The 24,956-nt window shown below is 39.2% G+C and overlaps 1 protein-coding gene across 4 annotated transcripts in view; it reads left to right on the top strand.

Annotated features, from left to right (window-relative positions):
* The window catches only part of IPPK (inositol-pentakisphosphate 2-kinase), a 32,070-nt gene that overhangs the window by 2,281 nt on the left and 4,833 nt on the right, over positions 1-24,956 (top strand). Inside the window, exons 2-11 of one of the 4 annotated variants that reach the window (XM_075513958.1) lie at positions 12,450-12,497; positions 12,638-12,749; positions 17,753-17,848; positions 18,655-18,721; positions 20,004-20,057; positions 21,374-21,495; positions 21,928-22,017; positions 22,654-22,712; positions 23,142-23,214; positions 24,204-24,483. In XM_075513958.1, coding sequence (XP_075370073.1) covers positions 17,810-17,848; positions 18,655-18,721; positions 20,004-20,057; positions 21,374-21,495; positions 21,928-22,017; positions 22,654-22,712; positions 23,142-23,214; positions 24,204-24,483 — 784 coding nt within the window. In that variant the 5' untranslated portion in view covers positions 12,450-12,497; positions 12,638-12,749; positions 17,753-17,809. The remainder of the gene's footprint in view (positions 1-12,449; positions 12,498-12,637; positions 12,750-17,752; positions 17,849-18,654; positions 18,722-20,003; positions 20,058-21,373; positions 21,496-21,927; positions 22,018-22,653; positions 22,713-23,141; positions 23,215-24,203; positions 24,484-24,956) is intronic. The other 3 variants (XM_075513955.1, XM_075513956.1, XM_075513957.1) reach the window with 3 other exon arrangements.

The following is a 24,956-nucleotide window of genomic DNA, read 5'->3' as shown; positions in this document are numbered from 1 at the left end:
TCCCTATCTCTGTAGGTCTGAACCTCTCTTCCTTGCTTCTTCTGGAAGATCTGAGAAGTTTTAAAAAACAAAATTTAAAAAAAAATTATCCCTGTCCTTCTGGAGAAGGGCATGAGCTTCTTCGCCCCTTATGAAGTAAGATCCAGGGAGTTTCATTTCAACTCTTGCCCTCCGGACCACTGTCTGAAGCTCTGATAACAGGTACTGTGCAAGTTCATGTATCAAGCACACAGGGTGTTTGCGCTGGGGTGAGCAGGCAGCCTGGATGGACGCTCTTGTTCTTGGTTATGTGGAGTGTGTCTGGGTTGAGGGCGAAGAGGAACAAGGTGTGCATCATCAGTTCGTGGTGCTCCCATGTGTTGAAGGCTATGCTTATTTCTTTGGTTTGCTCCATTCCCTGTATCTTTCCCTTTAAGACATGAACGTAATGCACTGTTAATCCAGAGTTAGTACAGTACCAAAATTAAAAAGTTGGTCATAGAAAAATCACGTGCCCAACTAATAGCTCTACTAGTGATGAACTGATAAGCCCTAGATGTAGGCAACATGCAACCGTTTTTTCCAGTGCCTTTGACTGGTGGCATATAGACAAAGGTTTGTCTGACAGTTGGACGTTGGCATTCTGTGGAACACGCTCTGTTGTTTTGGTGAAAGTGTTGTAAAGGACTGCTTGATGTTGCTTTTTCGTCTTACTGGTTATTAATCCTGCAGAATACAACAGTGGTGAGTCTCCCTGCGTGCCTGCGCCCCTACAGCCTGTGGAATGCTGTACTGAAATGAGCGGCTGAAATCACTGCAAGTGCATCTCTGTTCCTTATTCGTGCAGTTAAGAAGAGAGGACTTAGGCAGGGCATGGTCTAGTCAGCACGTCTCTTCTTACGGTGATAGTTCTACAGAGTTACTTTAATTAGTTCTCTAGCATTTAGAAAGTGATCTGATGAATAAAGATGGAATGCCTGCCGAGCATTTCCAGTTACCATTGTTATCTCTGGAGCTGCGTGCTTGCTTGCTTGGTGCACACTTAAACTTCTGCTTTCGTGGCTTTTTAAAGTTTCAGTTCTGATGAATCTAAAATTCTGGAAGACACACAATATTATGGTACAAATTTCTCTGTTGATAAAGCTTTTCCTGTTGGTTTTTATTGCAGCTCTGATTAATCCGAATTGAAACTGAATTGTGATCAGAAAGCCTTTGTATAGTCTTGCAGCCTGCTGAAATGCTTCTAGTAGAAAACAAACAAAGACAGCTTTCCTACCTCATAATTTTAGTGAGAAATACAACTGGCAACTCCATTTGGTTCCTGAAGACAGCGCTTGAGACGGTCAGAAAGATCACTCTGAAGTACACAAAAACTGCAAGTTCATTCAGGCAGTGTCTGTATGATCCTTGTCCATCGGTTGCAATTTTGCATATTTGATTGAATCATAGTATCCTCTTCAAAAAACTTACTTGCCACCCTTCACACCATCCAGTGAATTGTCTGGTTGCTTGTTCTAGTTGCACTAGAGATGCATAAAGTGCTGCAGTACAGATACAGCTCTACAAACCCCCAACCAAGCACTATCACAGACAGCCAGGCGGGTTAGAAAGGATGCTTCTTACTCCCTGCATTTTTATTGGAGTGTCATTCCTTCCATGTTGAATTTGGCTTCTGATTTAAAAAGAGGGCTAAACCATGCTCTCTCTCCTCCTCTCAACTCTTGAGCAGTAGAGAGGGTTCAGAGAAACTGCTATAGAACAGTTATCTTCTTGTAGCTGTTGACTCTTTCTAAGGTGGAGATAACTAGTTTTTCCAGAAGCGAGCTGGAAATCCTCATTTGTAGTTCTGCGTTTTAATCAGTTTGCTCTTACAGAGAGACTTAACACTTCATTTCAAAAGCCTTCAGGAGATGCTTGTAGAAAGTAATGTAAGCAACTCTAGAAGTAATGACTTGTATTTCCTTTCACTGTTGAAACATATGCTTGCAATCTCCAGTTTTTGCTTTATGAGATGAAGTACGTACATTCCTCCTGTGCGTCACTGTGGTTGATTTCCACTCATTTTTATTTTTTGCATGTTGGGATATTATGGTAACCAAATGTTCAAACAAATTTTAAAATGAAGCATTAAGCTTGTGTTTCAGGGTGACTACTGGGAGGTGGTACAAGAAAAGAGGAGGGTTTTTTCCCAGCTTGTTTTTTATTCAGTGAGATGGTCTAGAGGAACCTTGGTGTGTGCTTGCAAAAGGTCATCATTGGTATCTTCAGATGCCTTGATTGTTATTAATAATCTACTTGTCTTGGAGCGCTTGAAGCTCTAACGGATATCCTTGGGTTTTGGTATGGGACTTAATTAGTAAATGCGTAAACCATCTCCAAAGCATATGTAAGCTTACGACATATAAAAGGGCGAGGGAGGGTAGGTGGAGAAGGTAAAGAAGCACACCTAAGGAGACTGGGTGAGGGAGTCAAGTCAGATAATCAAACTTCCAGAAGATTCCCAAAGTTGGTGCCTGTAGTAAGTGAATAGTATCTGGTCCTTCTCTGATTTTTTTTTTTTTCCTTTTTTTTTTTTGCTTCAAGACACGTGGTAAAGATGGAGGATATCACAGTGCTGCTTTCGCAGGCATCCTTCCTGATCCTTGCTCTGGCTTTGTAGGGGACTGTAGAGAGCAGAGGTTGCTAGGAGAGAGGGTTATTTTGTGTTTTAACAGCAGTCTTTGATTTCGCTATATGTGTAGCTGCTTCTGCTGGCAGCTGCATTATGATGGCTGCAAAATGTGTGCAGAAAGACACTTTCTGCACACGGGGGAGATGGTTTTGGGTTTGGTTTTTGGAATAAAATAATTCTACTTATGAGGGGGTGCTTTGTGTCAAATCAGGCTAGATAATTGTTCCTAATAGTGCTTTTGCAATATGAAACAGTTTTCCTGTGGTTGGTTGGTTTGTTTGTTTTTAAGAATAATGACAAATTATTCTTGGTGGAAAATTTTGTTATAAAAGCTTACTTTGAGAGAGGACCATTAACAAGATTGTATGTTTAGACAAAGGGTTTTTTTCTGAAAGAGTGAAAAGCTTATGGTCAGAACTACTAGCTAGCTGCAGCTTTCCTATTTGGTCTTGTTTGGCAGAAAGGGAGTGATGCTGATCACTAATTGCTGTCTTGCTGAGAGAATCTTCTTAAGGTACTTATTCTCATGATGTCATTTTGTACGAGTTCAAAAACCTGTGTGTCCTGTTTCTTCTTCTGTTGTTTTTCTGTGTGGAGTTGGCTGAATCTGTTTTATCCTATTGAAATTAGTGTAAGTAAAGTATTGCCCCCAAAACTTCCAAGTCGTTCCTGAGAAATTCCAGATCCCTGACTATAAAATGGATTTTCTTCAGTTGTGTTCTTTTTTTTGTTCAGTTGTGTTCTGTTTGGTTTTTTTTCTCAGTGTCTGTAGAATAGTGAATTAACATCGATGAATGTCTTGATTTCAAGGAAATACAGGAATCAGCAGTCTGTTCTATATTAACGAGTCTTCAGGTAGGGGAAGAATACTGAAAACCCTAGTGGCTGTTCCTTGTGAATGTAAGTACAATAGCTTATTAACAGTGGCCTTCTCTGAATAGTGCTCTGATTTAAAATATGGCTAAGTTATGGCGTCTTGGTTCTTTCACAGTAAGAAATTACCAGAAAAGGTAAGATGCAACTTGTATTTATTGAATTTTATTTTGACTAATGGGAAAGGCATAGTTTTGGTAAGACTTGAACTTAAATATTTTTTTTATCTTGGAGGAGATTCTCCTATTTAAATTCCAAACCTATGCTAATGCTTATTTCTGATGGATTTTGTATCCAAAAGGTTCACCAAGGCTATGTGATATAATATAGGGAGGAGTTTTGTATCTGGTTCTGTAGAATTTTCTGGAGGAAGCAAAACTTCACATGTGAATGAGTTGGACTGAGATTCCAGCATGAACTTTAATAGGGATTAAGGGCCATTAAAACCTCTTCTGCTTTTTTGCTTGTTTGTAGGGTGTTTCTTTGAACTGGTTTCTCCAGCTTTGTGTTCTTTTGAGGCTATGCATATCTAAACATTGTCTAGCACAAACCCCACACCTACACACCCTTTGCCTACTTAGAAAAAGGACAAGAAAATAGATTGATGACTAAACATAATATATTGCTTTGTTTCTTCTTTCCTTGTTGTAATTGCTTTTTATTGTTTATTTATTTATTGTAAGCAAGTAGAGGAGCTTCTGCCCAAATTTTCTGAAGCAAGCAGCTATAAAAACCAGTTGAAAAGCCAAGTATGCAATCAAGGTGTGTCATCAGTGGAAGAGATGTCTGCCTTGCTGTAAACAACAATTAAGTTTTTAGGAACAGGAGGCAATCACCAGTTTGAGTTGGAATTCGGTACCCTTTGTGGCACCTGTATGAAACTGTATGCTTCCTTGCGTTAACCGTGGTTAACTGATGTTTAAATACATGTCTATGGTCACTGGGAAAAAAGGAAGACAGTTTTGTATTTGGTTGTATTTGGTTCTTTGGCTAAACTGGTACAACTGCAATTGTAGATATCATAACTAATTGGACTAACTCTTCTTGAGTGCAGTCTACTATGCTTTTACTATAAACGAAGAATTAAAAGTTGGAAGCACTTCCAGTTCTGTGGATTAGCTGCAAAGCTTTTTTTGACCCCAAGAAAAGTCAACAGCTTGAGTCAACATCTATGTAGAATTTGAATTCCATATTGGGATTTCAATTCCATATTGCACCAGTATAGTTAAATTTACTTTTTCCTTGTCTTTACCAGGTTTTTGGGCTGAAAGGATGCTCTGAGTGCAGTGCAGTGTAGGAGTATGTTCCATAAAGTGAAAGGGAAGGTGGCACTGGGTAGCGGGGTTGAATGAGGACAGGAGAAAGAACAGAAAGGCAGCAATTAAAACTGGTCTTATCATATTAGTGCCTTAGGTTCTGTATATGCAGATGGGAAAACGCAGCATGTGTGTGGAAGGAGATGGGAGACAGAAACACTGCGAATCTTAGTCTAGTACTCCAATGTAATACGACAGCGGTACTTCAGATGTAGCAGTAGCAACACCACTCTCTTCCCCCCAGAAAATTTTTTTTCACAGGTGTCGTCTTCTTTTGCTAATAATAGAGTGCTGGAGCAGAATTGTCCTCTGGTGACTTTCTTTGGAAATTCAAACTCCACTTTATGCCTGGGTTGTTTTTTTTTCCTTTTTCTTTTTTTTGAGGGACTTTTGAGAATGCTGAAGGCTATATGCAATGAAAATGTAAAATGAATCCCAGTTTTGCAGACAAGCTCAGGAGGCAGGTAGTCTTGATTAAAAATGGCCTTGTTTTTTCTATTTGGGTGCTAAGCTCAAACTCGAATGAGTTTCTTTTTGCAGTTGATGAGATCGAGTCATTATCTAAAAGGCTTTTTTTTTTTGGTCTAAGTGTTTGGTAAATGCAGTGATGGTGGAGTTTATAAGACTACACTTTGCCTTTTCTGTGCTGCACATATATCTTCCCTCAGTCAGCAGCAGTAGTGGGTTGGTTGCTTTGGTGGAAGTAACTTGGCTGACCCATAAGCTACGTAGGAGTGGTCAGTCTAATGGCCTATTTTATTCAATCCTTTGGTTCTTTCCTCCCTGCCAACCTTTCAGTGCGTGTTTTCTTTGCCTCAGTGTATTATTTCTAAAATATGCAATAACCGTGTTCTGACCTCCTGGTTTTGCTCGGGAAGGAACAGAGATGCTGCATTCGATTGAACAGTTGCCCAAGACTTGCTTAGGTTTCTTCTAGCTGAGGTGTTCAGGATGCTTGGAATTACTAACGTGTTCTAACTCTTCATTTGATTACTTAACTTCATTCTAATCCCTCTTACTGTTTTGACTTTTTATTTCCTCCCCTCCCTATTACTATTTTCCTGAAACGCCTTGTTTCCCCAACGTAACAGAAGCTGACCAGCTTAAGGCTGGAAAGTGTATGTTGCTGATAGGTGGAGGTTTAGAGCAGTTTAAAGGAAGGAAGCTTAGTATGTGTTTCCGTGTTCATGTTGGTATAACTCACCTGTTTGACAGATGGATGAGGTATTTGATACACTGTTAAAGACCAGATTTTTTCTTGCTTGTTTTTAACAGCTAGGGTGTCGGGGACACCCATGGTGTTACCCAGACTGTTGTAATGTATGCTGAGGGCCAGGCATCAATAGGTTTATTCATTATGATCTCTCTCTGGTATGCCTTTCCACCTAGTACCTGTGGGTGTATCACTTGGTATCATTTCAGGTACTGTGATTAGGTGGCTTAGCTGAAGGGCAAACATTTCTTTCTCACTCATGGCTAGTGCAATCATAAACTGCTCTTGGAATTGGTACCATCTGCATATTGCAAGGTTAGACAAAGCTTAGCTATAAAGTGAAACCTGAGTTAGTGCTTAACTATCACGGGAATCTGGATCATAAGCAAGCAGGAAAAATTGGAATGAGTACCTGAAGTCTGATGCAGGCCGTGAGCTCTTTGCTAAAGAAAACAAGTATCATGGTGGTGGTTGCTTCCAAATAATGGTTTAAGGTATTGAATGGTGTCAAGCCAGGTGCTATGCCAGAAATTCTTTATTCATGTAAAGAAATTAAAAGATTGTTCTTAAGGGACTCCTATGCTAAATAAGAGTATTGTTCTGATTTTTGAATGCTTCCTTGCACTTTGTGTGAGCAATTGCTAAACTTCCTCTATACTGGCAGGAAGTGTAGCTTTCCTCACTTTGTTTTGTGTGATCTTATCCACCTTATACAGAACAAAACTGGGGTGGAAAACAACACTTGTATACAATATTGCTATGTGTACTTCATTCAAAAGCTGCAAAATTTTCCAGTGCTTAGTTTGTTTTCATCTCCCATATCCCTCCATATTGCACAGCACGCTGACACCCTGGATGAGGAGACCTTTAAAAATGTCGTGTTGAGTATCATAAAGGTAAGCTTTGATTGAAGTGCCTGGGGAGTGTAGTGGGGTGTTTTTACTGAGTTTTATTAGTTCTCAGAAGGAACTCTCCTCTGTGCAGCTGTCTTTTCTGAGATATGAAGATGAGACCTCTTTGTCCATTTGCTTCCTTCCCAGAAATGGCATTTTCTGAATAGAAAACCACTGTTTTCTGTTTAAATCCCCCAAACTAGAGTTGGAACTGAAGGGGTTGTGGAATGTAAATTTAGAATAAAAAATGTCAGTGTAATTTTTTTAGTTGGCATACGCTGCATGCAGCTCCAATGTGCTACTGCAGACATAGCTTAATATCAGCAAAATAGTTCCGTAGTTCATATTTAGTACCATTGAAACTGTCATGAATTAGTATTTGCATATCGCTACATTCAAGTAGGGCTTGAATAGCAGTTCGGTGTAATTTAACCCCTTTCCCTCCCTTTAACTGAAATCTAGATGGAATACACTTTTTCTAGGCGTCATTGCTGTACACTGTTGTAAATCCACCGTGATTAGATTGCATTGAATAACCACAATGGTGGTAGAAGGTTTGGTGTACTTAGAGCTGTGTTCGGTAGGTTCTTGATAGCTCTTCAGGTTCAGCAAAAGACAATGAATTAAACAACCAGCTTTTACTGTATAAAGAAATCAAGAGCCTTTTCAGGCACCATTCTCTCTAAAACTCGTCGACTTCATATCTTCATCTCCTTAGGTAGTAGTTGGTGGCAGTGTGTGTAATTGGTTGTAGCAAACAGTATAGTAATAATCGCAGGGAAAGATTTGTCACCAATCTTTGAGAGTGTTTTCCTCCATGTTGTTTACAATTGGAAGCTCATGACTTTTATATGGACAACTTTAAAACAAATGTGGGGTTTCTTGTTCTGCTTGTATATTGTGTGCCTTTTCAAAATAAATGTATTGACAACCGAGTATAGTAGACACGTAGGTAACTTTGATGTAAAATTGTGTGTAGTGCTTACAAAAAGACTGGTGAGTTTTCACAGATCACAATTTATGAGGTGGTGTGGAGTGAGGGAGATGAGGGTGGTGGGAATAGGCGTGGATTTCCTTTTGGGACTTAAAAAGTTGCTTCCCAAAGTGCCTTGGTTTCTACCAGTAGGTCTTGCTTATGTGAACACAAGTTAGTAATCAACTAGATAAGAATCTTTCCTAGTTATAGTGGGCAGTTGCAGAACTAGATGTTAGAGTAATGCTTTGCCTCTGGACAAAAACACTTAATGCATGCTGTTAAGAATAATAATAGAGTAATAACAAATGACGTGAACCTGCTTATTTGGAAAAGCAGAAGCTGAAGTGATGTTTCCCAGGCTTTGTGTTTGGACAGGCTAATTCTTCATATTTTCATACAGAAGCTTATTTTAAAACTGTGTGAGCTGAGGTGGTAACAGCAGAAGGGAAATACACATCTTTCTGTACTTCTAAACAATTTTACTAGCATTTGAGCTTGTTTTTATACAAATTTTCCTATTTCTTTCACTGGCACCAGCTCTTACACAGATTTTGTTAATAATGTAGCAAGAGATGGAAACTTGAAAAAACCTCAGTGATGCAAACGAGGTTTTTCTCTGAAGGGGAATATCAAGATTATAGATTTGCCCCAGTTGTGTTTAACTTGTGAAAACTCTGCAGTTCAGGAGGCCTGCATGGTAGCTTTATCTTATGACAATGAAGTTTGGAAGACATTTTGGGAAAATATAAGGCCAATATCAAACATCAAGCTGTAAAGAAATAAACGTAAGCTTTTATCCTGGTTTCGTAATGCTATTGCCTAATCCAAAGTACCTGGATTGATGCCAGTCATATTTTGGCCTAACTACCAAGGATTACTTTGGTTTTGGATTTCACTAAGTAAGATTAAAATAATAGCTGTAGTAACTGCTTTGAAGAAGAAAAATTCTTGCAGATAACCTTAGTGGGGACTAAGACCAGCAAACTTTTTTTTCCCAAGACACATTAGGACAAGAGTTGTGTGTACACGTCCGTGTGTTTCCATGATCCCAATGACTTCTTTGAGTACACTTTCCCAGCCGCACCCACAGCTTCTTGTCTATTGGCAACCATTAACTTCCAGTTATGATTTAACCCAGACAGTTGTTTCATGATAGGGTGCTAAATAAGTGTTTGCCTTTCTTGGTGGGACCTTAAGCTTAAGGCTGGAGTCTCAAAACGCTGTGGCTTGAGATAGTGCTCCTCCAGAACATAGGCTCCTGATTATATCATCTCGGCAGCGGAGCGATTGTGGATGTGTCTTGAGAGACACAAGTTTCAGTATCCTTGTTGCTATTGTTTGTTTTGAGTTTTCTGTAACAATTGGAAATGGTTTTTGTTGTAGCCCTAGTATGGTCCTGGGTGCCAGTAAGAACGTTGTTTGTTATCTGTTATCAAACTGCTGTGCTCTCATGTGAGAGTCACACTTAAGTTCTGTATTTGGAGAGTAAGAGCAGTTGTGTTTGATATTCTGATGGCTTCCCCCCCCCCCCCCAGGTCTTTTATCACTAACTGGATACTGACAATACTTGCAGAGAAAGGGCTGCTGGATTTAAAAAAAAAAAAAAAAGTAGACAGAGTTCTTCCTTTGAATTCACTATTTTTCTACCTTGTCTTGTTTCTTCAAAAGATGGGAAGCCTCGTAATGTTTCATGTATTACATTTGCCTACCTCCATGCATTGTTTCTTTTTTTTTTCTGCTTGATTTTGCAGCCTGTTGTTTTCATCTTTTTGTCTGTATGGGACTATTATCCAATTAACTAAACACTTCAATGGTAATAGTGCATTGATGGAAGTGGTGTTAAGCAGTGGAAGGGCTTACAGAGGTGCACATCGAGAATGAAATTTAGGGAGCATTAGGATCTAGTTGATCTGATTCTGAAGATGCTAAGGAGTAGCGACAACCTCTTTAAGAAATCTGTTCTCTTCTGGATTTGGGCCATTGTTTTGCATGCAGATAAGCATGTTACATCTTTGATGTTCAATCTGTAAATAGAAAAAAATCTAAGGCATTTAAGATAACTGACAAAAAACCTCATGGCAACAACCACCCACAGTATTTCCAAGTAAAGAATCAGTCAAGTGAATCAGTAATGCAATAGCATGAAAAATGTGTGCCAATATTTTCAGTGGTAATAATTCTGAAGCAGTTGGCATCTTTGACATCTGATGGGTTAACCTTTGGACTGTGGCAGCGTTTGTGTAACCGTGTGTTGAATTGCACAAAGGGGTGGATCTAGCCGAAAACTTGACCCTAAAAAAGAAAAAAGTGGTTTGGGTTTGGTTTGTTGTGTTTTGGTTTTTTTTCCCCTCGGATCATCTAATAGCCGTACAAAGGCACAGTGCGGGCTGACTGGTTGAAGTGCATCTGTGACTGAAAAGTTTTGTTTGAACTTTGCTGTTTCCTTTCGACATCTTCAGACAAGCAGCGTGTTCTTCTTTTGCCATAGATCATTTTGGTCATTTTATCCTAGCATGCCTCTTCAGAAATGATTTGGTAATGAACAAATACTGTAGTGAGTCCTGTGAGAGCAATCGGATTTTCCAGAGCGGTGGTTGGAAGCTTGTTGGCTAGGAACTGATTAATAGGTAAATATCTACAACACCCTTGAAATGCTACAGAATCAAGTTTCTGAATTGAGTAGAAGTGATGATCAGATCACTCCATCACTGATCCACTTGTTTACGAATATTTAAAGTGGGGGATCCAAACAGTTGGAACACTAAAAATAACGAACTGCATACACACAGCGTACAGGCTCATCAGGCCTGAGCTATCCACGTGTAGGTCATGATGGGAGAAAAAAAGTAAGTGTCACCCAGCAATCTTGTTGAATTTAGGTGATGGTAATTAGTGTTCAATTTATCTAGTTTGTTGTTGTAACACTCATGCTGTTTAGATCTTGCAGGAAAAGTTGAATCAAAATTCAGCGAAGTATCCTTTTACCTGAGAGTGTTTTCCAGATGTGGGTGAACTATGAGATTTATGCTGGCTTGAGACTTTTTAGATATTGAAGGGGCTGCTTCTGGCTTTCACTGGCGATGTCTGAATCCGGATCTTGTTTTGTTAGTATTTTGGATTACACATTGTCATCTGTTTTGCTTTTCTCCTCCTGCTCTTTCTCTACGTGTTAGTAATCAAAGATAACTGCAGCGCTCTCCCACTCAGCACTGTCCAGAGACAGCTTTCAGCCCTGAAATACGGAATATATCTGGTGCTGCCGTGCTATGGGAGGTTTTTTAACGGCAAGTCATTTGGTAGGGAAAAAGCTTAGATTCCATAAACCTGAAGTGTAACTATGACATTTTGTCTATATTATCTTTGTGAGGGAATCTGAGTGTTAGTACTTCTTTGGTAGTGCTTTAAATAGAATGTAATCCTTTTTGGTGTGTCTAGGAAAGGTCCAAATGGAGACGCTGAGTGACTACGAGGTAACTCCAGAAAACAGCTGTTCGCCTCTACCTGCTGTGGCGCCCAATTGTTTTTATCCACATCTTATCTGAATAGGCTGAAGTACATCACTGTAGGAGTAAACATCGTGAGGATCAGATATTTAGACTGACTAATCGGAGGCAGGGCTATGTGTTGCCTTGCCTAATAAGGCTGCAGGTTCCTTAATACTATGTCAAAATTTGATTTTAATATTAAAAAGTCTATTTACCAAGTGTAATGGTTAATTTCAGCAAGATTTTATTGAGAGATACTTCAGGTGACTTCTGTGATGGAAGACACTCTCTTAACAGGCTTAAGGAGAAAGGCCTAATTTACTTAGGACATCTACAAAATATTTTTATATGAACTCTTAGAAGAAGGCTGAGGATGTTTTTAGAATTTTTGTACTTTGAAAATATGAAGGTTTTTGAATTGCTACAAAATTTGATAGAAATTGTAAAAATGACAAAAATTAGTGAATTTTTTTTTAAGGTAAAATACTTGGAAACCTGCTGTATTTGTCCCTGTGTTATATGTTTACTTTTTGGAAGTTTAGAAGTAGCAGATTTCAGTGTTTATAAGTAGAGCTGTGTAGCTACTGCTGGTAACTGGTGTCTCCTTAATATTTTGTAATGCTGTGCTGATATTGGACGCAGATGATATCTAAGTGGGTCTTGCATTTTTTTTTTTCCCCAAAGACCTTTGGTACAAAAGTGATAGGGTGTTTTTCTGTTTGTTTGTTTGATACTGTGTTTTACCAGATTTTCAGAGCAGTGCTATAAGCTAAGGGAGTATTTCCCCTGTTACACTTGGTGACTGGAAGTGCAGAGTGGCTACCTTGTTAAAGTGATGGCAAATCTGGTGACAGACATTGATGTATTTGATTTCAAGTTGAGTGAACAACTATCTAAAATGCCTGTTTTGCCCCCCCCCCCCCCCCCCCCCCGCCCCCAATTTCTCAGATGAGGTGGAGTGGGGAATCAGACAATTGTGCTGTTGAGAAATTATGATGTACTTAAATGCTAATGAAACCATATTCTTTCTTATCTTTCTTTAGCGCTGTGTGGTGCTGCGGTTTTTGAAGTCCCCCCCAAACCAGAATAAGGTAAGATTCAACATGTCCTGTTGATAAAAGCCCCCAGGTAAGCTAATAACCAGTCTGAGGAGAAACAGGAAACCTGTGTAAGAACCGTGACTGACAAGAGTAAGAATAAGGGGATGTTTTGAAATGTGCCTGTGTTTCAGGAGTTTTGGCAACAGGAGGAAATTTGAGGTCCTCTTACGTAACTAAGATTATGTGACTGCTGATACCAAGACCTTTGTGCGGGAGAGATTGTAAGACTGCAATGTGTAGAAGGTACGGCTTTCTCTAAGGATAGCTGTGGCAACAGAGAAAGTGTTAATGTTGCATATCAACGTACAAGAGTGGGGTGATGCTGAGGAAGAAATGACAGTTTTACTGACTGTTGCTAGGTGGGACGGAAGAGGAACAGCACAGGACTGGTGTCATGATAAAGGTCTGCTGTTGACTACCTATTCAGTAGATAAAAAGCCATGGAATTTGGACAAAAATATGAAATATTCACAGAATAGCCTTTGTCAGTGAGTGATTTTAGCGTGCTGTCTGTTGCAGAAAGAACATGGTGGGACACAGTCTACCAGTTACTTGGACTGTGGCAGAAGGTTTTTCTGCTTGAGAAGGAGCTGAAGCGATTTACCTTATATTTACTTTAACAGAGATAAAAAATGATCAAGAATCAAAAAGTGGAGGGTAAAAGTGCAATGTCAACACAGTGCTCCAAGGGAAAAAAAAAAAGAGCACGAGAGGCAAGAGGTTCAAATTCTGCTATTTCCTCAACCTCATGAGTAGTCTTTAGGGTGTGTTACCTGAGAGAGAGAGGGAATGGCTTGAGTTATGGCAGCTTCTGAACTACGGCTTTGTAAGGTTCAGTGGCAGACTGTTCTGATGAGAAAGAACTATAAAAAGCATTACGGCTATACTGAGATCTGGGGGCAAATGTTTCATTTTAGGAAAAAAGAAACAAGGATGAATGTAAAGTAAATGTATAGGAATGGTGTTTTGCTTTAAATCAGGAAGATGAATGCAAAATGCGTCCAGTTTAACAAGGGACAAAAGAGAAGTTTCTGAAGTAGATCAGAGGAAAGCAGAGGAAGGTGAACCCCATGAACACAGTGTATGTACAAGTTATTTGATGGCCTTTGTGCTACTGTTTTACTTGAAAAAAAAGTCTGGTAAAACTAAAGTGGGATTCAAGTAAGTTTTTGATCTGCTTATAGTGGCAGGATTTAAAAAATGTATCTTGTGCTTCTGTAGTAGTTCAAGATAATAATGTTTAGAGTTTTACGAGAACAGGGAAGAACCCAGTGGATTGGAAGAAAGGAAAACAGTGCCTATCTCAATTTCTAATATAGGAGGGTACAATTAGACCACAAGTTCAAGTAAAAAGTCAGCCTATTGCCATTTATTTAAGAAAACAAAACACTGAATACCAGCTTTTTTTTCCTTTTCTTTTTTTCTTTTTTTTTGAAGTCCGAAGAGATTGTTGCATTGTACTTGTTTTTTAAAAATTGACAAAGTATGATGAAGTTGCAAAGGAAGCCAGGAAGTGACTTTTCACAGTTACCCACCACAGCGCTGAAGTTGATAATAGTTCTGTGAACTGCTTTGGCACGCGTGTAGTTTTTTGGATTGGGATAGTGAAACACAACAAAAAAAATCTACTGGCCATGGTGTTCTGTTAGTATTTGAATGCTGGTCAGGTCCTTGAATGTTTTTTTCCCTGCGTAATCAGATTAGTAAAATTGCTCAGAATCCTACCAAGCATAGCGATAGATCACAGTAGGTATTCCTGTGGGCTGTAGCTGGTGAAGCTCCAAGAGTTTGCTTTTTAGAAACTTGTTAGCAAAACTTCTGTTCAGAATTGCCTCAGACAGACATGCTTCTCTTCTCACTATTGTAACAGCAAAAAGGCTATTTGTGGATGCATGCGGTGGCGGAGCGTACCTCTGAAAGCATTTTAAACAGTGTGTCTTTAAGTTCACGCTCCAGACTGATAAATGCACGCTGTAAGAGCAAACTCCCCTCTCACATGTAAAAGTGCTACATTTTGAGGAGAGCTGGCTTGTGGCCAGCTCCAGCATTCTGTATTTGCCTTGTATTGTGATTGTGTGGACTTTGTGATACACAATTCCTTTTGGCTTTGCTCTCTAAATAGAAGATTATGTAATTTGAATATATTTAATTATTTGGGTGGTTGATTTTTTTTAAAGGATCAGTTTTTCTTGGAGGAGAATGGAAGACTAAATGTTTGATTTTCAAACATTTAGTAAACTGTAAACAAGTCCTGGAGAATCAAGAGTTTTGGGACAAACTTGGACGTAGCAACATGACAGCTGTAGAGGAGAAAATGTTTTTTAGATGTAATCTGTATTTCTGACTAGTGCAAGATGAGTTAGGATATAAAGTGTTATATATCTGTGCATGACACTGTAGCTCATCCAATGTAAACAGCTCTGAAAGAAGCAGTTGAAGCAAAATATTTTCTAGTAAGACGCATACTGAAATTCAGATGTGGACAAATGCGTCTCAGTCTCTTCTGCTTAACTCCTTTGGAAAAGGTAAAGAAGACTGGATGCTGCTTTGTATTTATACTGTTTGGTTATGAATTTGGGACTAGATAATCTAGTAGTTAAACAAAGTGGTGTTATTGCAAATTGTAATCTTACTGTTACAATCAGCGTTTTAATGAAAAATACTCATAATCAATAATGTAACTCTGGGGCTTGCATTTCTTGAGTAGGAAGTCAAGTGTCAGGACTCGTGGAATGATTTGAATTGCGTATTGCTAATTTTAGTATATGAGTCTTCTGCGTGAATGAATTTTTTGCCTTTTTATCGTATAGAACCTATTTGAGTTTTAGTGTTTTGCTAAACAAGCTGGTAGTAAGGACGGGTCCTTCAAAAGCTTTTCATCTTAGTGTTTTTTAACGTTGAAAGGTGGTGCTCCAGTAGCCTGTTAGTTGTTTTTTGTTTCATTTAGAGTATATCAAATATACTTGCTCTTAAAAGGAGGTGAGCAGGTGTCGTAAGCTTGAGTCGTAATTTTAAACTTGTATTGATCTTTTTAACTGGTGAGTCTTTCCTTGTAGTAGTAGTAGCGGTGAATGTCCTGATTTTCCAAAATGCTTATTTCCCAATATGTGTGTGTGTACATATATATGTGTGTGTGTGTGTATATATATATATATATATATATATATATATAAAAAAAAATAAAAAGCCTGTCTGTAGTGTGGACATCAGCAAACCAGGTCAGAATAATCTGTAAATGGGAATTAGCTGAGATTTCTGTTACTGTATGAGATGATGTAACATTCCTTCTCACCATTCAGAATTTGTGTAAGTTTAAGAAAGGGTTATGTTGTCATTAAAAGGGCAGAAATCTGTATATAAATTGACTTTTTGGATATAGTATGTGTTCAGGATTGCCGTTTCCCACTTCATCAGATGAGGAAGATACTTACTATAACCACTGATATTTTTAAACGCTGGGGGGTTTCCCCTCTGCAAAGCAACTTCTTCCCCAGCCTGGAACAAATGAAACATAAGGGAGGATGGATACGGTGTGTTTGCAGTCTGCTCAGGGTGAGAGTAGAGGGGTGGGCAGCAGGGATTTCCCCAGCAGTGGTCTCCTGCCCTCTGGTTGAGAGGAGTGAAGGAGCTCAGGCTGCCGCAGTTCTCTCTGGTGGATCGTGGTGTGTTCAGCACTAGTGATGGGGGCACTGGCCTTCCTGGGAAGCGCAGATTGAGCAACGCTGCTGTAGAATATCCTTTTGCATACCCATGTGGGTGGCCTGCTCGCACATCTTGTTGCCTATTAATTCTTTTTTCTTAAATATACTTTAGACCAGATGACTGCAATTGAGAAAGTTACTCAGGCATCATAGTGTGTGGAAGGTTGCCTGTTGTGAAGAGACTCCAAGCTTATTTTGGCTCTCTTAAAGGGATTCGGGGAGAGCCGTTCTGAGAAACAACTCCACATAGAATATGCCAAGCATTTTAAAGAATAAGCACTGTGCTGACCTTTACAGAATGATGGAAATGCTGTATAAGTGCTTTGGAAAAATTGTGTTTTTCCTACTTGCTGCAAAGGATTGAGTTTTTTGGTCAGTGCTCTGCATACTGAAATAACAGTATGTAGTACGGTATGTTACTGAAGTAAGTGTGCAGTAATGTATGTTACTGTAGTGACTTTTCTTTCTGTAAAGCATTATTGCATATTGCAGTATTGTGTATTGCTGCCTCAGTCTGGAAAATGAATCCTGCTAGAGGAAGAATATTAAACTTAGTATGTAGTCTTTGCAGACCTGTGTTACGTAACAAACTAATCTTTCTCAGTCCTGCACAACTTGTGTGAGTTTGTTAGGTAACAAACCCTTCCAGGTGGGGAAAAAATCTACCTGTTACGATGGTGTTGTAAAACAAAGTTAGTAAGATTGCTTGGTTCGTGACAATCTCCTTTCCCCTATAAACATTTTTAATTTGTGTTGGGTGTAATATTTCCTCCTTTCTCTAGACTTTGTCATTATGTGAGTGTTGTCCTCCTAGCATTTTTTTTTCTCTTACTCTGCTCTGTTTATTTTTTTTCCTCCTGCTCATGTTTTTCCTCTCTGATTTTCTAACTTGGACATGAGTGTTGCACTTTCTCTTCCTCCTCTACTCTTGGGATTTACTCAATCCCAAGAGTAAATCTATATGGTTCAGTGCTTTATAGTGTACAGTGGTAGGCAAAGTAGTGTTTTTCCAGAAAAGCTTTGTGTTACAAAAGGACACAGGAGCTTGGAGATTGTCTGTCATAACAATAAAATACTGTGCAGAGAGCCAGAGTATGCTGGAGTGCTGGGAATGGGATAACATTGTTGTAAAGCTTCTCTGCTACCTCTTTAATGAGCAGAAGTCTGTCAAAGTCAGACTGCGCTAATGTTGCTGTCCTGCTTCCAGTACTCATTTAGCTTCATTTCTATCTAGCTTGGCATTTTTGTCTTGTAGGAGAACTTTTGTGTTTCCTTATAGACACATAACATAAAATTAATGGAAGATGACATTACAGTAAGGTTTTTCATTGTCTGGGGCAGGATTTGGCAAATTCTGTACCTGTTCATGGAGAGGTTTGTCATGTGGCTCAGTCTTGTGTCTGTTTAATTTTAACATGCACTGACCTACGAAACTCTGTAGAGCAATTGAGCTACTTTGCTAAATCACTGACTAGTATGTGTATGTATTCTTGAATGTTGTTTATCATTATTTCATAGTTAAATTACCATGTTTCTGTCTTCCAGACTTCAGAGGAAATACTACACCATCTGCAAAACATCGTAGACTTTGGAAAACATGTCATGAAGCAGTTCTTTGGGGAGAACTATGTTCACCATGGGGTAAATGTTTTATTCTTAAAATAAAAGGCTTATGCATTGTAAACACTGAAGTGCTTTGGGGAACACTGAATGCTAGTAAAAGGAATCAATAGGGTTTGCAGATACTCTCGAGCAAGCTCATGAAGCATTTGGATCAGAACAAAGATCCTGCTCTGTGCTGATGAGGTGATTGGATTGTACTCTGTGGTTTGAGCTATTCCAAGGTAATAATGAGAAGAGTGGTCATTTCTGTGCCCTGCATAAGGTGAGAGGTGTGAGAGAGAGAGATTTTTAGACTAACTGCAAAACAAGGGGAGAAATCTGGTTCATGTGAATTGTCTAGGTTTCTGTGCAGTCAGAGGTAACCTTTTTCCTTGCCACTCACTCTCTTCTTCAGGGCGGCCAGATCTAGCTAACTGAACATCAGAGACCTGAGTGGAAACGTTACACCTTCTCCTGGAACTGGAGTTACACAATTCTGCCTTGGATGGGTGGGATGTGAGACATGGGACGGGATGAAATGGGACTCTTTCCTTTGTGAAGAGGACAAAATGATGCGAGTTACTTCATGCACATTAAACTTGCACTGAAAATGCTCTTTGCTCATGCATTTATTTAAATTAGTTCTTGGTTTCATAGTGGAGTGAGTATTGCATGTGATTGCAGGTACAGGTCTTCATATAGACAGTTAATCAGAGGAGAAGCTGCTGATTGTATAGTTTAGTATACTGTTGTTAACATCCACTGAACGTCGGTACTCCATTTTAAGACCCCCAAATTGGGTATTAATTTTTGTGCTGAAATATATATTTCCTTTTTTTTAATAGGAAATTATTCAACTGCCTTTAGACTTCGTAAGACAGCTCTGTTTAAAAATTCAGCCAGAGAGGCCAGGTAAGTGCCAGGAATAGCATTAAAAAGGGGGCCTTCCTCAAGCTGTAAAGCACTGTGCTTTATTATAAAGTAAAAAAGCATCATACCTCAGAATATGAGGAAACTTTTTTCAATGTTTGGACAATGACACATTGAAAATTTCTTGTGGAAAAATGGGTGTGTTCTAGAATTAAAAATTGTGTCTAGTTTCATCAAATTGGGGAAAGGGATCCTCTGTAAGCCTGTGTTTGTTAAATCTGGAACAAGCTTTCACCTTGCTGTGAAGTCCTTTACAAAGGTCAGTGAGGGAGGTGGAAGATGCGTCCTGAAAGAATTGTTTTGATTCCATCAGCTGCTTCTTCTTGACTGTGCAGCAGAGCTTTGGGAGGAAGATAAGTTTCAGAAACTCCCCACTAAAAATTGTCCTGTTTTCAGCGTTAGTTCTTCCCTTGGGGCTAAGCATCTCACATCCTGAGTTACAGCACTCGAGTAGCATGCAACTTGACGTTCCAGCTTCTTGCGTCTCTTTTCCTGATAGCTGGCATGTCTCATTGCAAGGGGTTGCAGTGTTATAGACTGTGCTGCCTTTAAAGTTTAATGAGCATCTCTGGGATATGGGGCTGTGCCTGATTTCTCCCAATTCTTACATGGTGTTCTGGGGTCCCTATCCAGCGGTGAAGTGCAAGTACGCTTTTCTAGTCCCCTTGGACAGGGGTGGGGATTGAAGGGGACCAGTGTGCGGGGTAAGGGTGCATTGACCTTGTGAAACCTTTTGGAACATGCTGCAAGACTCCAGGTTTGGCAATCTCTGATGCATTCAAGTGTGAAGCGAAGTGCTACAGAATTTGGGGTTGTCGTTCTTAGTCAGCAACACTTTGGGTGCATTGTTCTTCATGTATGGCTAAAAGTACAGTGAGGTGTAAGCTCTAGAATGGGCAAAGAGAAGATATCCCTCATGGTGTGTTCATCTTATGTTCTCAAACATTCTTGGGAATGGCCAGAAACTCCGGCTTTTGCAAAGTTCCTTGAAGAAAAATGTGGTGTTGAATCAAAGTAGCGTAGCCAATACTTTGATGCCTTTGAACCAGGAAAAAAAATGGGATTAATTTACATATAGTGAGAACAGGGCACTCTCCATTGCTGACTTGTCCTCGCCTTTTTGAGAAACAGTTCCACAGTGCCAGAAACCAGCAAAGGAAGTAAATAGTGTCTAATAAAAGTTACAAAATCGATGATACTCTGGTAGGAGTGAATGATAGAATTTAGTTTTATTTCTTAAAAGTTAAATTTTGTGTGTCCGCAGCTCCTGGGGGTTTCTTTAGAGGAAGAAATGTGGTTGTGAGGAGCTGTCCAAGTGGTATTTCTTGCTTTACAACATCAAATCTCCCTGTTCATTTTTAACAGGATTTTTTTTTTAACCCTTGAGGAAAGAATTTCCTTTAATATTACCTTTCACATATGCCTGTCTTAACTTACAAAGGAACTTCTCTAATACTTTAAATTTCTGGGTCTGTCTGGTTTGGCAAGTGGCTTTCAGCTGAACACGGATGTACTTTTGCTTGAGTTTAGAAAAAGAAAACAAACCCCAGCATTTTGTTGGAGAAAGAAGGTTTCTTCTTGCTCATCCTATGAAGTACAGCATGTAATTGCAGGCTGATGCCTAATGAGGCTTCTGTTTCTGAGTTGTTGGGTTTGTTTTTTTTTTTTCTATTGCAATATATTTTTCAGAATGGACATTTTTCTTAGCAATGGAAACTATAACAGAACATAGGTATTCTGTATGTCTCTTTAGTAACATAGATATCTGAAAATCTAGGAGTGTACGTTCTTGTTAAATTTGAATTAAAATCTCGCAGACCTTTCTCTGTCCCGAAGGATGCGTGTGGAGGGAGGTTATTTAAAGGCTTTCTCTACATAATGCTTCTTAATCTTAGACTGAAACCATTTTGCTACTTTGTTACTTCTCAGGATCATTAATCTGGACTATATTTTAAAAGTGCTATTTTTAAAAGGGTGGTCTTAGCTGACGAAATTTGAAATTCTTGTTCAAAGTTGTGAGCTTGTGAGGAGGGGAAAGCTAAGTTTTGTTCCTTCTGTGTTCCTTTTCACCTATTTATTATTTTGATGTAAACACTGGAATGGCTAGGAAGAGACTACATACAGACCAAGGAGTTGAGCGAAGCCACTTGCAGGTTCTGTTTAGATGTACACTTTCTCCTGAACTTCTGAACAGTTCATGATATTCCTGCCAGTTTTCACAGGTTCCTCTTGACTAGACTGAGGGATGGTAGTTCATGCAGTTTTAGTACGCAAACACGAGATCACATCTTTGAATACAGTAGTAAGTCTCTTTACCTCTTGTCGGCCAATTGAATGCACTCCTTTGCTGTTTCAGGCCTCTCTCTGATACCTCTCTTGGGATGAGCTGGAAACCAGCCATTAAAAGCAGCTCTTGAGGCACTCTATATGCCTATGACAGTTTTGAGGAAACTGAAAACAGGTGTTGATAATGGGGAGGGCAAATTTATGTAAGTGCATGATTGGCTAAAGCCTGCTAAACTGTGTCCTGTCTTTCTGAGTTTGTCCCCACCCCCCCACCTGCTGAACAAGATAACTACTGAGTCAAATAAACATCCATAATTTTCTTGTGTTGGTTGTTCTTGTTTTCCCCAGAGTCTCGCTGTGATAAAGATATGGACACTCTTAGTGGTTATGCTATGTGCCTTCCTAATCTTACCAGGCTGCAGACCTATCGTTTTGTGGAACACCGGCCAATCCTCTGCATAGAGATTAAGGTATTGAATAGGAGAAGCTCCTTCTGAGCGTTTTGTTTGCATTTTTTAAGCACATACTGAGCAGAGCAGTTTCAAAGGAATGCAGCAGTGGGATAAGGCAGAGCTCACCGCTTCCACTGTGACCCATAGGATGAAATATCCCCTCCCTCTTCCAATTCCTGATCTTTCAAAACATGGGAACTTCCCAGATATTACTAGGCTTTTTTGTAGGCCACAGCAGTTCTGCGTGTCCTTATTTCTTAAGCGAGGACTGTAAAATAGTTGGGAATAATATACAGTGACTTATACTAAGCTTTTAAGTGTTGGATGTTGAGTGGTTTGTTTGGTTTTTTTAGTTTCCTTTAACTGGAAAGATTTGCATATTGTGTGCCCTTATATTTATATGAAGAAATACATTTATATTTATACCCTTTTTTTGTTTGTTTGTTTTAGCCAAAATGTGGCTTCATTCCTTTTTCCAGCCATGTTTCACAGGAGATAAAGCACAAGGTGTGTCGTTACTGTATGCATCAGCATCTAAAGGTAATTTTTTTTTTTTTTTTAGCAGTCATCCTGCTTTCCTTTGACTGCACTGTGCTTTATTTGCTATTCCAGTCTTGTTTCCTGTTAACTCGCATGTTGTTGCTTAAATCTCTGATGTGACTAACGATAGTAGGTGGATACAAGTCTGAGTTGCTGGGCGTGAATCTGTTTAGGGAGAGATGGAACAAGTTCTGTGGGAAGCTGGAAGCAAAGACGTACACGATTAGTCTTTGAGGACTATTAACGCTGTTGATTGGGTAAACTCCAATGTCAAACTTCCTTTCAAGTACAGCTCACCAAATGCGTGGTGGCATTCCGTAACTTATAACAGCATGTAACACACACGGAATTCATTTGACTAATGTCCTTTATGTGTCTGAAATTGTATAACTGTGCCTTACTGTAATTTAATGTGACCTTTCTCCACGCTTTCCATTTGCGAATGCAATTTGAGTGACTTGAGCTAAATATGATGAGGAAGACCCCTAGTAGTCATGAATTGTACGTTCAAAGCATTTTAAATGTCGTAGGACTTCTGAAGACAGGATGTTAGTGCCATACACCGGACTATTAAAATAACTGAGAGTAGTTATTCCAGAAAGAGTGATTAACAGCAGTGGTGTGGGTTTTTAACAGGTAGCGAACGGAAAATGGAAGCGACCAAGTAAATATTGCCCATTGGATCTCTTCTCAGGGTAAGGAAGTGTGTGACTTGATTCTATGTTTTTGCCAAAAAAATCTGTGTTCCAGATTTCTTTCTCAGACTACTTGCACTTTCACTGTAGTATTAAGGATGATCAATGCCTGCTTGTCTGACTCTTATGGTGGATGTTTCTGGTGCTATATACCTTTTTACACGTGTTTCAGGAATCGGAGTTGCTTATTAATGTACCAGTGCCTTTTGCTACATAACATGAAACGTACGAGCTGTTTACTTTACTCAGATTTCAAGTTCTAGTTGCGAATAGTCACTTTGTCTTTGCAGTGACTTCAGCATGAGTAACAGGCTTAATGGGGGTGTTCACTTCAGGTGCCCAGTTCTGATTCCATAGAGCCTTCCAGGCACGGGTGTAAACATCTAAAGGCTATGATAAAACATTCTTAGATTTATTTTTTTCCCCTAGAAATAAACAGAGAATGCACTTTGCTTTGAAGAGCTTATTACAGGAGGCACAGAACAACTTGAAAATATTTAAGGTAAACAATCAAATCTGCTTACTTTTTTTGTCTTGGCTTTTAACCAATTTGACTTCAGCATCTGAACAGTCAAGATCCTACTTCAAACCTACCTAATCAGCACCATCCATCACTAGTGGACTCCCAAAAGACGAAAACGGGAAAATTCTTAGTTAGATTTCAAGTTAGGACAGGTAAGTAATAATTTCCCAGAGCTACTACTTAGTCTGAAAGAATCAACAAGGAACAACTAATAGAAAAGGACTTTTAAAGATGACCAAAGTTTTAAAACGTTACGTGCTTCTTCAGGAGGAAGAAGATAGAGAACTTTGCATGTTGCTGCAAATATTTTTAGAAATTACTGTTACAGCATTCATGCAAGCCAAATGCACAGCATGCCTCACTGAGGAAGTAAAAAGTTACCTTTTCTATGGAAGTAATGTAGGAAAGATATAAAGCAGTAACTGATGGCTTATGCAGATTTTCAGACTAATTCTAGGAAATAAGATTCTTTACAACTTATTTCCAGTATTAAAGTGACTCTTTGAATTACTTAAACTTTATGAACTGTCCTATTTTTTCTGTTAGTACAGGTAACTATCACACCTTTTCTGTCCTTTTTATAGCTCTCCGTTTTCTAGTTTGGCTTTTAAAAGAAGGTTGTTTCACATAGCGCTTTTTCACTGTTGACAGTATTTGGAAAGAAGGAATCGGAAAATGTGCTAAGGATCAGTTCACTTTCATTATTCTGATTACTTACAGTTGATTAAGTTGGGAAAATAGTACTTGTCTTAGATGGGCTTTTTGGTCCTAACTCAAAGGTTGTCACCTGTGGTATCTGATTAAACTTGAGGGCAAATTTGTAAGAGATTGGGAGTGTGTGTTTGTATGCAGACTGTTACGCTAATACACTTTTCTGTGCTATGTGTCTTTAAATCTGCTGCTTTGATTAACTGAGTACAAATAACTGGATTTCATGACGTGCCTAAATCTTTTTTTCTCGTTTGCAGAATGGGGAACTAATTTATGGCTGTAGAGATGACCAGGACTGCGTCTCTGACTGGAACGAACTTGCTCGTCACTTAAAACCTTTCTTTTTCCCTTCCAATGGGTTGGTCAGCGGACCACACTGTACAAGGACAATTGTTAAAGAACTAATCCATGTTATAACTATGACGCTACTAAGTAGTACTGATGCCTGCAGGGCAGGTGATATGAAGACAGTTCCCATTTCACAAGGAAGAAGCTACTGTGAAGCAAGTGCTTTTAATAAGGAGCTAGTAAGAAATGGTAAGAAATAATTTCTTAAGCACTGTCAATAATTAACTGTTACCACGTAATGATTCAGATCTTTGCTTCTCGTTTGCTGTTTAATACCGATGTGAGAATGGAAACAGTGGAGTTTTAGTGACATTTTAAAAATGAGTTCTGAGCTGCATAACTGCTAGATAATGGTTTTTAATATGACCTTGTAGTGAGCACTTTTAGCACTGTACCTGTATAAACAGGGATAAAACTGAATTCAGAAGGTGGTAGAGATAAAATGGAAGAAAATACCAGTTTGAGCTGATAACCATCATGGGTATTTCAAATGGCTGGGGAATTTTTATGTTGTACGTGATGAAGTCTGGCTGCTTTGGTTGGTTTGTTACATGACACCTGTTTCTTGCCTTTCCCTGCTCCTCCTGTCAGCCCTCGCCAGCTAGGGTGTAGCTCACTTTGTTTTCTTCTACTCCTCCACTCCTGGTAAAGAGAAAGGTATG

This window comes from Mycteria americana, chromosome 11 (genome assembly GCF_035582795.1).
Source record: "Mycteria americana isolate JAX WOST 10 ecotype Jacksonville Zoo and Gardens chromosome 11, USCA_MyAme_1.0, whole genome shotgun sequence".
Lineage (NCBI taxonomy): Eukaryota > Metazoa > Chordata > Aves > Ciconiiformes > Ciconiidae > Mycteria > Mycteria americana.
This window is presented reverse-complemented; position numbering and strand designations above follow the sequence as displayed.